General features: G+C 36.8%; 1 protein-coding gene across 4 annotated transcripts in view; it reads right to left on the reverse strand.

Moving 5' to 3' along the window:
• The window catches only part of LOC117414143 (serine/threonine-protein kinase WNK2-like), a 46,147-nt gene extending 31,807 nt beyond the window's left edge, over window positions 1-14,340 (reverse strand). For all 4 annotated transcript variants that reach the window (XM_058999863.1, XM_058999865.1, XM_058999864.1 and 1 more), the window contains exon 1: window positions 13,084-14,340. In XM_058999863.1, the coding sequence (XP_058855846.1) occupies window positions 13,084-13,737 (654 nt within the window). In that variant the 5' untranslated portion in view covers window positions 13,738-14,340. The remainder of the gene's footprint in view (window positions 1-13,083) is intronic.
• Window positions 14,341-16,033: the final 1,693 nt, after the last annotated feature.

The raw sequence follows: 16,033 nt of genomic DNA on the forward strand, positions 1-16,033 counted from the left end.
ACTACCAGTCAAAAGTTTTAGAACACCCCCATTTTTCCAGTTTTTATTGAAATTTAAGCAGTTCAAGTCCAGTGAATAACCTGAAATGGTACAAAGGTAAGCAGTAAACTGCCAGAGGTTAAAAAAAGAAGTTTAGGTTACCAAAAACTGAAAAATAATGTACATTTCAGAGTTATACAAAAAGGCCTTTTTCAGGTGTTACTACACCCTCTTAAGCATTATTTGGACAGTATTGTACTGCAGGAAGTAGTATATTGCTCTCATAATGGCAAGAAAAAGGCAATTAAAGAAAGACAGACAGACCATTATAACCCTTAAAAGTGTAGGTCTTTCCTTTAGAGAAATTGCAAAGAAAGCCAAGGTGTCACTGAGTACAGTTTCCTACACCATCAAAAGGCACTTGGAAACTGGAGGAAACTCTGACAGGAAGAGGTCTGGCAGACCCAAAGCCACAACAGAATCAGAAGACAAGTTTCTGAGAGTCAACAGCTTGCGTGATAGGCGGCTCACAGGACAACAGCTTCAAGCACAGCTTAACACTGGTCGAAGTAAGCAAGTCTCAGTTTCAACTGTGAAGAGAAGACTTCGAGCTGCAGGTTTGACAGGTCGAGTGGCAGTAAGAAAGCCATTGCTAAGATGGCAAAATAAGAAAAAGAGGCTTGCCTGGGCCATGAAGCACCGCCAGTGGACTACTGAAGACTGGAAGAAGGTCTTATGGACCAATGAATCAAAATTTGAAATCTTCGGTTCATCACGCAGGGTTTTTGTACGCCGTCGAGTAGGCGAAAGGATGGTTCCTCGGTGTGCGACACCAACTGTCAAACATGGAGGAGGAAGCGTGATGGTCTGGGGCTCTTTTGCTGGATCCAGAGTCGGCGACTTGCACAGAGCGAGTGGCACCCTGAACCAAAACTGCTACCACAGCATTTTGCAGCGCCATGCAATACCCTTTGGTATACGCCTAGTTGGTCAGGGGTTCATCCTACAGCAAGATAATGACCCAAAACATACCTGCAGGCTATGTCAGAACTACCTTAGAAGAAAAGAACAAGACGGTAGGCTTCAAATCATGGAATGGCCAGCACAGTCTCCAGACTTAAACCCCACCGAGCTGGTTTGGGATGAACTGGACAGAAGGGTGAAAGCAGAGCAACCTACAAGTGCAACACATTTGTGGGAACTTCAACAGTGTTGGGAAGAACTTTCCGAACAATATTTGATTTCCATTGTAGAAAGAATGCCACGAGTGTGTTCGGCTGTTATATCTGCAAAAGGTGGCTACTTTGAGGAGTCAAAAATTTAGATTAAATTTTGTTAAACAAAACGATTCCATGATTTCTTTTTTATCTCCAATTGTTTATTTGTTCTATGCTTTAATTTCAGAGTACACTGAGACATTAAACTGCGTAAATTTCAATAAAAACTGGAAAAATGGAGGTGTTCTAAAACTTTTGACCGGTAGTGTACATGTGACTTTACAGCAATATACGCTGCTACTAGAGTATAAACAGTACTGCAATAAATCAAAATCTGCCGTTTCTGGGTATGCCAAAAAACAATTAGCAATGTTAAAAATCAAGCAGCTTCAGAAAGCACAACCTGTGCTTTCACAGGGCATTTCAATGACCCTCCAAACATGAGGACACCTTCCCTTCTCAAGGAACCCTGCTCACATTTGCAAGGAGTACAGCAGCAAAAGGATAAGGACAGCTATCTGTACCTTCAGGGTTTAGGAAAGGCCTGATGAAAGATATTCCATGCAGTGCTGAATAACTTCACAGGTTCAGGATTTTTGTTCTGGAACACAAATTACGTAAATGCTGCCTTTCAGCAGGTTTTTGCCAAATAGGGTCTGTGACCAAGCACCAGTACTTTGATTCAAAAGGCTTTCAGACTGTCGAAGAGCCCCAAACCACATATTGTTTAACCAGGTTGTGCTAAAAACTGACAGATCTGAATGTAACCATTCACTTTCGAGGTTTTGCCTCATTTCAACTTGTATCGGTTTTAATACTTACAGCATGAATCATAATGCAATGCTCCAATACACATGTTTTAGCAGTAGTTAAAGAAATTCAGACTTGCTTTTATGTGGCTAACACACATTACAAATTACTGTAAGCATTGATCTTAATATCTTAAAGACCAAAAACAGTTTGCTGGATTTAGCTTTAAAAATAAATAAATAAATAAATAAATAAATAAATAAATAAATAAAAACAAAAGCCTACTGCTGTACAACTTATCTTTTGCATACTGCTATTGAGCCATGAGTTTTTGCGACCCAATTCTTTCCTCTATCCCCAGCAAAATGTCCATGCTGGCTAATAAACAAATCCAACACATATTCCGGATTTACATGAATGACACACATTCCTTAAACATTACTTTTCAGATTACAAAAATACAAAGTTCAACAAAACAACAATTAAAAAGGCCAAACACAGGTTTTTAGGGCATGAATTCCTTGCAAACAACCCTTCAACACTTTTCAATTACCCAAAGATATAGTTCAGTAACAAGATACACTACCTTAAATAGAACAGAACTGCAGTTAATATCAAGAGAGCCCGCCCATTATAAAGGTTTTCTTTAACAAAGTACAAGAAAAGCAAAAAGTCAGAGAGATATGGTCAAGCTATTAAAAACATGGCAAACCACCACCATGGGAGAAGTATTGGAAAACTGCAAGATTACTGTGCAACCTTTAAGGGCCTTTACAGTATATTGCGTTAAATGTTATAAATTTGTTAGTGAGATAAAAAAGACAATTTACTCTATCCCAAAAGAAGCTGGAAATTAAATTCTTAAGTAAACAGAATTTACACAGATGTTATCTGATTTAGCATCCACTTAAAATAACCTAATGAGCATTCTGATAAACAAACAGTCTGTATCCCAAAAGACCATATAAAAACATAACAAGCTGCAGTCACCCAATTCAGCAGGGTAATGCTTTAGTATACAGTAAGTTCAACAGCTATTCAGTATACAGTACCATACAGTTCTGCAAAACATCTGAACTACAGACCTTCTAAAATGTTTCAACATGACAATGAATGTCACTGTACTGTAAGAATTTGCATGCCTCTAAATATGAACACCATCATTCCCTCTAAGCCTTTATGGGTTAAAATGCACTGACTGGCAGTGCTACAGTACAGTGACAGGATATTCATCAATCACATATACACAACACAAAGGCCAACATTACTGTATGTACATCACCTGATAACTTACAGCTACAGTACTCTACATACTGTAGCTACTGTATTATCTTGCAAAGTAATATTTTTATGCAAGTGAAAAAATAAATGTTGTCAGTGCATAAATGTTATTATATTGTCACGGTTCATCCCATTAACCAATACCTGTTACGTTACAATATCACTGCAATGCAATTAAACATGCATGCTCAAAGTACCTTCTGAACCTGTCAAGTTATACTCTGCTCTACGCTTTTCTCCATGCACACTTGTCTTCCCCTTGTTATTTATGCACTGCAATGCAGTTACCTTGACAGTTAAGATAAAGGTTGCATTAGATTGTTTTTGTGCACTCTGTGCAACAGTGTTTGGTAAACGGTGGGAACAAAATGTTTCAAAACTACTGCAGAGTCATGTGTTCTCTGTCTCTTCACAATCTCACCAGCTTTTGCAGGGTACACTGTTAGGGTTCAAGAAAACCAAATCCCATTCATCGGCACATTTAAGTTTTTTTTTTTTTTTGGTCAGTTATAATATTTTGGCTATCAATCCACAGTCGTATGTGGTGAAGAATAAAATGTTGGCTTGGGTTAAGAGAATTTTCTATTGATTGGTATTAAAAGGGGCCACCCATTTGCTCCGACACACATTGGTACTGCATGTCTCCTGTAAATCCCAAGCCAGTTCCATGAAAATATGGCTTTCATAATATGAATTTCAACTCTATTTCAAAAACCGTGTATCGCAAAAAATATATTACTGCTTCACATACAATAAAACACAGGAATCAAAAGATAACCAATTTGTCACCCTTTTATTATAATATGGGTATGCCTGCCCTTCCTGGATGGTGTGAGACTGTTGGGAGACTGCCAATAACATATTGCAGCAGCCTCAGGGGTGGAACATAGCAACCAAAATTAAAATGAACACAGCAGACGGAATTTCTAAATCTTAGGTTTTACACTATTATGCTTTTTGCGAGTTTAACAAAATGGGCATTAACTGGTTTTAAGTGCATAAAGAAAGAATCCATTACATTAGATATCTGAATTGATGTTAAGGAGCATTTCCACTAAACAGAGTGTACCTGTTAAAAATGTACCTTGCTCCCATCTGTGTGCTGTACTATACAGTGGAAAAGAGTTATGTTCAAGAAGGGTCTGTCACTATCCTGGAGGAGCTGGTAACGAAAACCATGCTACCATTCCATTTTTATCCTAACTTGACCCTTCCAGTACTTTATCTCCTGTAGCTAGCAAAGTATGCAGACTTCCCTCAGTACATTAAGACAAGCTCAGTCAGCATATTGAATACCCTGGAGACAAAATACTGCAGATCAGGAAGGAGAGAGAAAAGTAAACCTTTTTATTGAGACTAATTCCTGATAATCCACTTTATCAACTAAAAACTGCAATGGATGAAATCCAAAATGCTGGATAAAAAAAAAATAAAAAATAAAAAGTTCTCAACAAGCACAAGATTAAAAATGCTACTTCATAATACACTGAGCTGGATTCCCACTGAATTCATTTATTTCCAACAAAGCAAACATTCATCAAGTCTTTCTCACACTAAACCCACCCCCACCCCCAAATCCAAACCCCACAATGGGCTTGTGCCAAGTTTTCTATTAAAGCTTTAGTAGGTTTCTTGTGTGTTGAATCTTCCGACACTCTTTTGGGAAAATGTAAATCGGGCATGTATCAAGTAAAGACCGGAATACTGAAGGTGTTTACATTTCAACCATACCAGTACAGTACTTGTGTTACTAATTGGCAAACATACTGTAAATATCCACCAAGAATTGATTCTCAGCCCCTGCAATTACTAAAATATCTTTATATTGAATTACAGCATAAAAGCCGCCTTTGACTCGATACAATTTTCTTTATGCTATTAAAATCAATACAAGGGTTGCACCTTTACCACCAGCATATTTTCTTTTAGCATATTGAAGTTGAAGATTAAGTTGAAGGCTGCTCACTTCCAACTCCTATAATGGCTATACAATAGTTCTCCAATATAAAAGCATTACAGTCAATCTTACGATAGTGCAGCAGTCTTGAATCATTTACAAACACATTAATTTCAATTTTATTATACCAAAGCCCCCACTGCCTCCAATAACTTATCAAGTATGAGAGACAACAGGGAATTGTGTACTATATTTGTATCCATTTTGTGATCACATTAGAATTAATTATGCAATCTGACCATCTGTGAAGCACTGATCACTAAGCAGTATTGGTATACAGGAGCACTGCAAGTAACTGTGAAGGACAATACCAAGCTATAGGGACTGCAACATGGTCTGACAGAATTTTACTGCAGAGAGAATATGAAAAAAGGTAAATGTACTAATTTTAAAACAAGATTAAAAAGTGTTTTGGGGATAATATTGCATTCGTAAGAAAAGGAATACAGCAGGTAATGAAGCTATAGAACAGTAAGTTTCAATCTAGTTTTAAGGCAATATTACCAATTCTTGTTTAGAAATTAACATGTCCCATCATTAAAAACTTGACTTCGGTTAGAAACTTGCTATTAAAACGATAGCTGTAGAACATCACACAATAATTACTGTACAAAAATAGCCTACCAAGAGATTTTACTGACTATCACATGACTTTTGTGTGAAGCTTCCCCTTAAGAAAAGGAGGAATCAGAGCATGATAGACACCCTACGATATTTGGTAAACATACATATGCTACAATTAGGGAACTTGCATAATGGAAAAATGCTAAATTAATAACTTTATTATTTATTTTTTTTCCTTTCAGCAACTATTTTAAAACCAGGAATTATGAACTACTGTATATAGACTATACAGCAGTAAAATCACTGACTATATTCCTAAAATAAATGCTGTGCCAGGTATATGTTTAAAAAGGATCAATCATTTAAAGTGGGAAATGACTCATTAAGAGGGTAGATGATTCACTACACTTCATGTTAAGTGTTCCTCACCCTTCTGGTTTGTGTGTTACACAACACCTTGTTACACCTGCTAGGGTTAACAGTTTCCTGTAAAAACTGTGCTAAAACAATAAGAATTGGGGGGGGGGAAATAAATAGAAATGAAAACAGCCGTTTCAGCTGCATTATGTTGCTGGAAATGCGCAAACAGCAGGGGGCTGCTTTGTATAACACAATGGTCACTGCTACTTTAAGATTACCTAAGAAAGGGTACTTCCCAATCTGCTCCCAGTGGTCTAGTGTACATCACAACAACACCATCACAATATCACCAAAATACAAGTTAAAAAGAAATTAATTCAAAGCGCTATATACAGTACGACTATTGTATGCTCCTTGTGTATGTCTGCTGGTTTTGCCTTGGACATGCACTTACTGTACAATGTGAGGTAAACTGCTAGAAGATACTACAAATACTCGCCAAGGCTTTATTAAACGGAGTGTATTCACTGGACAGACACTCAGGTTCAACAGCCAGAAAACAGTTTAAAAAATAATCAGGTGAATGAGTCCTAAGTTTTGGAAACAATGTTCTAATCAGACACAGCTGTTAAACACACAATAGTGCTGAATTAAGAAATAGCCACAAAAATAAAGTAAAATCCAATGGCAAACATTTGGACTAAAAGTTTTTGAAATTTAGTTCAATATAGCCTTTGTAAAACAACATGGTGGTTGTGCTATTGATCAATAAAGAGTTTATTTGATGATTTGCATCCCAGAAAGATCTGTCTGGTAGCCTAATGTAAAGTGACAGAAATTGTTTAGATATATTCATCATTATGTGGGCCAGTATAATAAAGTCTTTGTGGTGTAAGAAAGCAAAGTGCTGTTAAAAACTATGAAAAACAGAGTCTGTTAAAACATCCATCCTGCACGGGGCCCAATTTAAAAGAATCCTTCAAGCTGCCTGGATTGTATTACAATCACATCTCAAATTAATGCTTTAACATCCCTCTCAATACTTTATTGTTCTGGAGTTTTGAAGGAGTATCAGAAATGCAGGTCACAAGTGTTGAATCAAGTGACATATACAGTAGAACTTGTGTTGCAGGATGTTCTTGTAACATAACAGATAGCTGAGGACCATGAAAAATGCTATCTGTCAATTTACAAAACTGCTGCCAGTACAATAAAACAGTTGAATCCAGGTCACAAGGCTGGATTTGTAACATTCAACAACATGAAGCTCAGCTACAGAATTTGACATGAATCTGTTTCACCAAAAAAGAAAATAACTGGAGTTGCCAGATTAAGGGATCATTCAAAGGAGTTTATGGTCTCCTATAACTATAAATAGGAAGATACTGTTTTATTGCAGCATGTTACAAGTAAAATACTGCATAAGAATGCCCATTATAGAAAACAAATCAACAAAAGAAATGTATGAATATATTACTTCGCTTAATTATTTTTTTTAGAAAAATGCCTTTCAACAACTTTAAATACTAAATTACCTGAAACACTAAATTAGTTGGCTTCTTTGTCCTATACTTAACCCACACAACGGGAAGAGTTTGGCATTTTATTTATCAACTCACTGTCTTTAAAAAAAAATTAAATAGCATTTTATCAAAGAATACTGTGACGTCTGCCATTCTTGACCTATTTAGAATAAGTTAAATGGCAGATCAAGTGTAATGGGGCCTATTGATTTTTTTTTTTTTTTTAACCAAAGAACCACAATGAAATACATATTAAGATACTAGATTTACCTTTTCCAGAATATAAACATGTGCAATAAGGAGCAAATGAATCTTACAAAAGGTCCCTGTTGAAAAAATAAGTTAAAATACATAAGTTCCAGGAAAATCCTTGCTTACCCTTTTAAAAAAACATTAAAATCTGTACACATGGTCACTGGAACAGGAATGTCTTTCACAAAGATTTACTGCCCATAGCCAAAACTGCCCCAAGGAAAGTACATAATCAGAACTGGGAAATACTGTGCACTTGAACATAATGCTCAAACCTAGCCAATTTCAATATAATCCATACACACTGTTTCAAAAAACTTTATTTCCAAATATTCAAAAAGTTCTACAGTGAAACAAAACTACTGTATTGTCTAATTCACAAAGCTAAGAATATATATATTTTTTTTGCAAATTCCTTAAACAAAAACGAACACACAACCACACACACCCCGCTTCTACAGTGTATGCATCCAAATCGTTCTTTCTCTAAAGCTTTACATACTGTTTACATTATGTTTTCTACCATTTGGAACCATCATTCATTATGGACCAATTAACCAAATGACAGCAGGTTTTGGTGCATTATTTCTCACAGATCAGCTCAGCCAGTCATGTTCCAAGTAGAGCAGTTGTTATCCTACAGGTAGATGCCCTCGAGAGCAAACTGGCATAAAACAGCAACATAAACGCCAAGCAGCCTAACAGACTGAGTAAAAAATATAACCTAAAAACACATCTTACACAAAAAACATATTTGGTTTGTAATAGTATTGATACTATATCTGAGGCAGTGGTCGTAGCTGTTGATAACTGACTTTTTTTGTTGTCTTTGCCATCAACCTAGGACACCTAACTGCCACCATCCAGCAGGCAAATTGCTGCATCAGATATCAATACTTAAATATAATTTGACAAATGATATTAAAATGAGGACACCTACCATGGCATTCAAGCAGTTGTGAGTTTACTATGTTTTAAAGAACCGCATACTACTGCAAGTGCCTCATTACGGCCTGTACAATGTGTGCAACTGTCTGAATCTTTTTTACTTATTTCAACAATGGAAAGTACATGCCAAAAACACTCAACACATACTGTAACACAAGTCTTACAGTCCATACTATTGCAACTTTAGTACTTGACAACCTTTTCACATCTGTCCTATATTCTAATTGCACTACTGTACTGTAAAATGGACAGCATCGGTGAATAAATGCTCTTGAGGAAACATCAGCATACTGTTTTGTTTTAACCCTGCTAGTAACTGGGCTTTTGGAGAAGGCAGTTTATTCCAGTAAAACTGTTTCTACTTGACGTCATGCACACACACACACACACACACACACATATATATTACTGCTAATGGTAGTAATGAAAAGATAATATGCAAGAAACAGCAGAATTGATGTTTATTCCTAAAGGTCATGGGTATAAAATTCTAATTTTCCCTGGACTCCACAAACACATGTGTTTTGTGCAGTCATTTCTTGGTGCAGATAGACCCTTCTTGTAGTACAGTGAAATTAAACCTTCTCTGTGGCAGACCAAGACATACGAAACCCTCAAAAGAGCAGCATAATAAATGCACCAGCAGGTCACAACACTGTTTAAATAGCATCCCTCCAACGATAGAAATGAACTTTAAAATAAATGTATATTCAATGATTCTTTCCTTGGGTTATTTGGGTGGGACATTTTATGTGGCAGTTAAGGGTACAGTACACCCAGGTGAATTAATTAGGTATTGCAGATTTAGAATCTCAGTCGTTCAACACTATTTTTACTGCATGTTAAATCACCACCTGGGACAGCCAAAGATAAAACATTGCTTGTTCTTTGAAGAAAAGTCTGCTTCATCTTGGCTGGTGCCACTTTTTGAAATATTGTAAAACTTTTCTGACAAATGTGAACATTTTTATTGACATTTCAAATACAATTGCTTTGCTGATGTTCTTTAAATCAAATCGAATGTTGTACTGCAACAATCTCATCCCAAAATTACATTTGAATATTACTGTACAGGAAAAAGCCTTCGTTCATGTTCTGGCACTGAAAAGCTTTCAAGGACAACGGATTAGCAAGCATGCAGTACGACATCTGTTTCAGGACAGAGAAAGCAATAGTTTTGAAAAGCAATGTCAGATTATCACATCGTGAGATGGAAACCCAGGTTTGTTTCCATGCGATATACTGGATCAGAGACTCACTTAATGGAAAACAGACATGCCCTTTCTCTCAAGCAGAAACATGAATGTAATCCATAAAAAAAGTTGTACAGTACCTACAGCGTAGGACACAAAAGTGTATTAAAAAGGCCACCGAGCAGCGGTTTCGATTTGATTTAAACGGTATGCACCTGGGTCACACTGTAGCACTGTTCATCTTCCGTATTATACACTACATGCACCTCATTCAAAGAAAACACACAAAAAACTATGATAAATCGGTGTCTAGGTCTCTGCTGCTTTCATTAAAACAGACAGCATCACTGCCATAGGGTACAGTTCTTATTACCATTACTGGCACTTCTGTGATTCAGAGAGTAGCCTTTAATATATACGCAGTAGTCCTATGCAACATGGCTCAAAGGGTAGCTTTTATTTATTGCTTTTTTATTTAAAACTGTCTCAGTTTCAACACATCTTTTCAGTACAATTAAAGTTAAATGTTTAACATCTGCAAACTGACTTGCATCCAAGCTATAGCTGTGACATGAAACTCAATAACTATATTAGCGATATTGACTCATTACTGTGATAATGGCATAATCCCAAACCAGAGATGGTTAAGTTTATTCTCTTAATTACTCGATTTGCATATACTAAAAGGAGTCCAGTGTGCAACCAAATTATAACAAATAACATTCAAGATTTGAAGAGATAACTACAAAGAAAACCTATAAATATCAGGGTTAGAGGGCAAGGACACAATGTTCACAAAAACTGGCATGGTTAATGTTAGAGACAGAGACTGCAATGTAATCGCTATAGTGGCTTCACGGATTAAAGATGTATGTGCCATCATAAAGTATTTGCCAATCTGACTGAAGCCACAAAGATGGTGTAGTCAACCTAAACCCTCATGCTGTGAAAAAGCCATTAATTCCCCAGATGAGATCAAGGATTGAAGACGGCAAAAAGAAAGCAATGGACTCAAGAGCAATGCAGCTACATATGTATTCTTGGCTGATGCGTCAAAGTTTGACCTTTTTCTCATCTTTCTGGAAATGCATTCAAGGCAAAATGCCAAGAGAATAAATGCCAGCCATTTTCATCATGAGGAAACACATGGTCTTTACTGTATATAAAGACTACAATGACATCCAATATCATTGTTCAACAAAATGAACTGTGGCACCAATTTCAACGACATACATATTGAATTACTACTCAATTCCTTTAACATAAGTTCAAGTGCCAAATCAGATTTAAAAACAACAAAAAAGACATGGGGAAATAGCCAACATATCTTCAATTTAGCACACACTGCGTTCTAGTAGCCTAAAACCCATTCTCAACTTACTGCAACACCTTTCTAAAAGTGCTGTTAAAGACATACTACTAACATGACCTGCATTCTTTGGAAAGCATACAGCACTAAAATTGCTTGTGCAGTATGCCTCCCCTAAATACCAATTAGGATGTTCAAACCCAGTTAGCCATTCGCTCTCAGAGAAACATGACAAATGTGTCTGGAAACATCCTGTATAAAAATGATTTGCAGCATTTACACTCACCAGGCATTTCCTGTTTACGGAACAACACACACTGTAAATTCTATGCTAGAGTTTCAAAGAACTAGAAATTGGATTCCCAATTCCAAAATGTTAATTTACAAAAATATTCCTTAGTTAAGATTTCCTAGTCCAGTACACTGTGGCACTGTGTTTTGTTTCTTGTGAAGATGATTTTCTTTACATCATGAATATATATAAATAGTGACAGGGAGGTATTATCAGATTATACCCTGAGGTCACATTTTACCCAGTCAATGTTTCCAGATGCTAATATTTCCCCCAATGTCACGGCTGTAGCAGAAAAAGACAAGAATCTGCCTGTCTGACCTGAAACTTAAATCAGTCACTAGTCCCTTTACTTTATTACCAGGTACTGTAGCCACTTCTCAGGTTCTTCAACTGGACTATAATTCAGGTTTCCTAGTCTTTGCCTCTTTTATAAAAACGTGATACATAGTAGCAACAAAGTTACACCAACAGCAATCTGTTACCAAATAGCAGCCTACTCTAATGGAATAGCCTGCTTGAAACACTGTAACTCATACTGTAGGTGACATCACATAATTGATACAGTACATGCTTCTGTACACCCTGTGGGCATTTAAAAACTTTTTTTTTTTTCTTGTGTAATAAAATGCGATATGTTTTCTCTGTATCCTTTGTTTTAATGTAGTGTCAAAGTAATAATGATGGAAATAACTAAAATCAGCCAACAGCCAATCAGAATTGCATTCCACTGTATTCTGTTTTGAAGAGGTGTGGAAATGCCTTGTCACAGTTTAGGCATGATGGCTAGATTTTAAACTGGCACTTGCCCCTTATTTGTGCTGAATTTAAGTAGACTTAAGAGCAACGAATTTAAAAAAAAAACGTATAAAATGTCAACAATTCTCCTGAGAAAGCTAACACTTTGGAAACATGTTAATCATACTGTACACGGAGGTGTATTTAACAGAACACGTTCTGCCATCCCTGCAACCCCATTAATCTTTGCAATATAAATCCTGTAATAGTACTGACTTGGGCAACCACAGGTAAAAAAAAAAAAGTCACAAACTTGATACCTTGGGGTAGTTTTACTTCAGTAGTCACATGCATATTCAAACATTTCTACAGATTTGACTTCTCTAAACAGGATTTTCAGAACTTTCATACACTTTTCATTTAACGTTTAGAAATCAGTCATTTTACCAAGGGCGCTGGAACTAGGGGTGCTGGGGGTGCAAGCAGCACCCCCTGGGTTTGCATGGCTTCCATCATATACAGGGGTTACAGTTTTGTTCAATGGCTTTTAGCACCCCCACTTTAAAAATGGTTCCAGTGCCACTGCATTTTACTTGTGTACATTAATGTGTTACAGTCGTTTATTTTTGTGTATGTATCATGTACTGTGTTAATATATTTTGTTTCTCTTTGTGTAATTGGACACCGTTGGGATTATTTGTCAAGTGTATTGTACATTACCTGAAGTTCACACCAAGCAACTTCAACCCAGGAGTCTGTGTCCAATCCCTTGTAGACGGTCTTGAATGACCCTCTTCCAAGCTCAGTGTCAAATTTAAGAAACCTCCCCCCTGGAGATGTGGAAACTGCTTTCATCCCAGCCTCTTCTTCAGTCTCCTCACTCGCCGATTTCCCCACAATCTTGGTATTTTCAGGCAAGACAGCGTTGCACTTCTGTTCGACTTCAGCTTTCTCCTCATCTGCACTAACGCTTTCCGTTGCACTGTCTTTTTGTCCGCCTTGACTCTCGGTGCTGGAGCCCTCCTGCACGCAACCCTGAGTCCCCACTGTCCTACCTACAATTGTCCGCAGATTTAGATTTTGAATTGTGTTTTTATTGTCACATTCGGGTGAATCAAAGCTTTGTTCTTCGGAGTCAGAAAACCACAAACTTCTCCTTCTAAACCGCTGATTGACAAGCCTATGATGATGTGATGGAGGATAAGCGCTAGGATCGCTTCCCCCTCTCGGCACTGCAGCAGTATCCATGGTATTGACATTATTGTCACTGACGGCGTGATAAATATTAATGTTAAGTTCACAGTCGTTATTGGGAACAGATGGAAATTTACCTCCCAGCGGAGGATTGGAATTAGACTCGCCTCCCGTTTCCATTTCAGCAGGTGATTTTAGTATGTATACTTGATGTTCCCGATTTATATTACCATGGTCTTTCTCCAAAACAGTAGCAGCAGCTCAGTACCTGCAAAATCAGGAGACACTGACGCAGTTTGCTATAATACGGGTATCAGGATAGCAATTTCAAATACATCCGTCTAAACAGACGAAACCTTATCCATATATATTTTTGCTACTTAAACTTCCCCCAAAAAACACAATCCAGAATTTAAGAAAGCGGTATTTTGCGAATGTACGATAATGTGAAATTTTCAATTCCGAGATCGTCGTAGGAGTACTGTAATCATAAGAGCATCTCATCGCCCCATATTATATGCTCCTATTTTGTAGGGATGTGCTGCGTTAATAACTATTCACTGAAGCAATTTCAGAGGCCAGTTTGAAATTAACTGCAAAACGTTCGAAAAAGAACTGCATAGTAAAATCCTAACAAATACAAGCCAGCTTTACCTTCGCTTCAACGCGTTGTGTGTAGTTGTTCGTATATTACAATATATTTTTAGTTAAACAAATATATCGGTATTTACACTTACACATTCCGTTTTAGCTACCTAAGTTAAACTCCAAAAAGAAAAAGTGTATTTATATTTATATATATATATATATATATATATATATATATATATATATATATATATATTAAAGTAAAGTTATACTTAATGAGACTGTATTAATATTATTGGCAAGAATATAGCTTTTCCTCTGTGTGCCTGGTGTTCAGCTTCAAGCGTTTTATCCTCAGTCTGGTTTTATTTTTAGGAAAATCCCATTCATCGGCAGCAGCTTGTTCGTTCGCTTGTCCTTCTGAATACGCAAACATGTAAATAAAATTGCACAGCTTCTGCCCCACTTAGAACATCGAAATTACGAACTGTGAACAGAATTTTAAACACGTGAACAATTTTAAATGTTTACGTCCAGCCCTTTCACCTCAATATTTAAACTAAAATAGTCCGATATTGTCCATTTTCTTCTGGTCTCTCACATTTTAAAGCTAGTCAATGGAAACCGCTTGCATCCGGCTACCATTTTTACACATCTCTTCCACGCCCCTAGCAACGCCTCACAACCAATCAAAATGCACGTTGTTATTCGATACCGCCTTTTGCTTGAGAAACCCATTGAAATGACGAGACATGTGTTCCCGCCCACCGCTCACTGAGTCCATGGTGAAACCCGCCCATATTTGGTACTCATGCTTGTACGCCCTAAAGAAAGCAGTCGTTTTCTATTGTGACGATTCTTTTAGGGGTGACGATAAGTGTTGCATTTTTTTTTCGTGGAATACTCTGTGCACGACCAGTGCTACTCAACTTAAAGCAATATCCGAAGCTAGTGTTCACCAGTTATCGGTCCTTACTGCAAACTAACCTCAGAAGTTGTATGTAGCTAAATCACCTACCCCACTTAATAATATTAAAATCTGAGCGATTTACAAGCCAAGACCACAGTATCTATAACTAATTAAAATTAGAGTACAGCTCCGCGACTTCCAGCTGAATGTGCGTTTCTGTGTGCGTTTCTGTGTGCATTCACAAGCTCATTATTATGTGTCTGAAAGGATGACGTAAAGACCGAGTCAGCTTAAAAATGCTTGGTTTCTTTTGCAGTGTTGCACAAAGAACAACCGAGGACCCAGTCTGTTAGGATTTCAATGGGAATCTGAAACAACACTACCAACTATTTATTTGTTTTGTTTTTAGCTGACTTACTTTTTTTGAATACCTTCAAAGAAACATTGTTTTTGTTTGTTTGTTTGTTTGTTTTTGTATTTGTATAAATCACCATCTTAAAATGATATTAGGTCATTAATCTTTGTTCTAGCCTATCATTCAAAATTGTACACCGGTACCTGCACACTTCAGTTTTTAGTTTTTCCATTGTTTGTTTTTAATGCCTTTATTTATAATAACAATGGTGCAAATATCAACAGGCACATCGTAATAAAGAATAATACAGGGCATACTGTAAATCTCTGCAAAAATAAATAAATAAATAAATATTGGGCATCATACATGTAATCTTTTAAATCTGTGAGTTGTTTCCACCCGTATTTCGCAGCTTCTCTCACAGTCCAGAGGTTGGCCTGTCATTCTGGTTTAGTTCATTATTTTGAGAGATAATTGAGCACAGGTTATTTAACAACTGTTGACTCGTTCAATTAGATGATGTCAGTTAACTTAATACAGCAGTGGTCTAGTTATGTTAGCCTAAAATGTAATGCATTGATATCTAGCAGCTATATTATATAGCATTTGTACTATACTTTATC

The sequence above is a fragment of the Acipenser ruthenus genome, chromosome 25 (assembly GCF_902713425.1).
Source record: "Acipenser ruthenus chromosome 25, fAciRut3.2 maternal haplotype, whole genome shotgun sequence".
Taxonomy (NCBI): Eukaryota; Metazoa; Chordata; class Actinopteri; order Acipenseriformes; family Acipenseridae; genus Acipenser; species Acipenser ruthenus.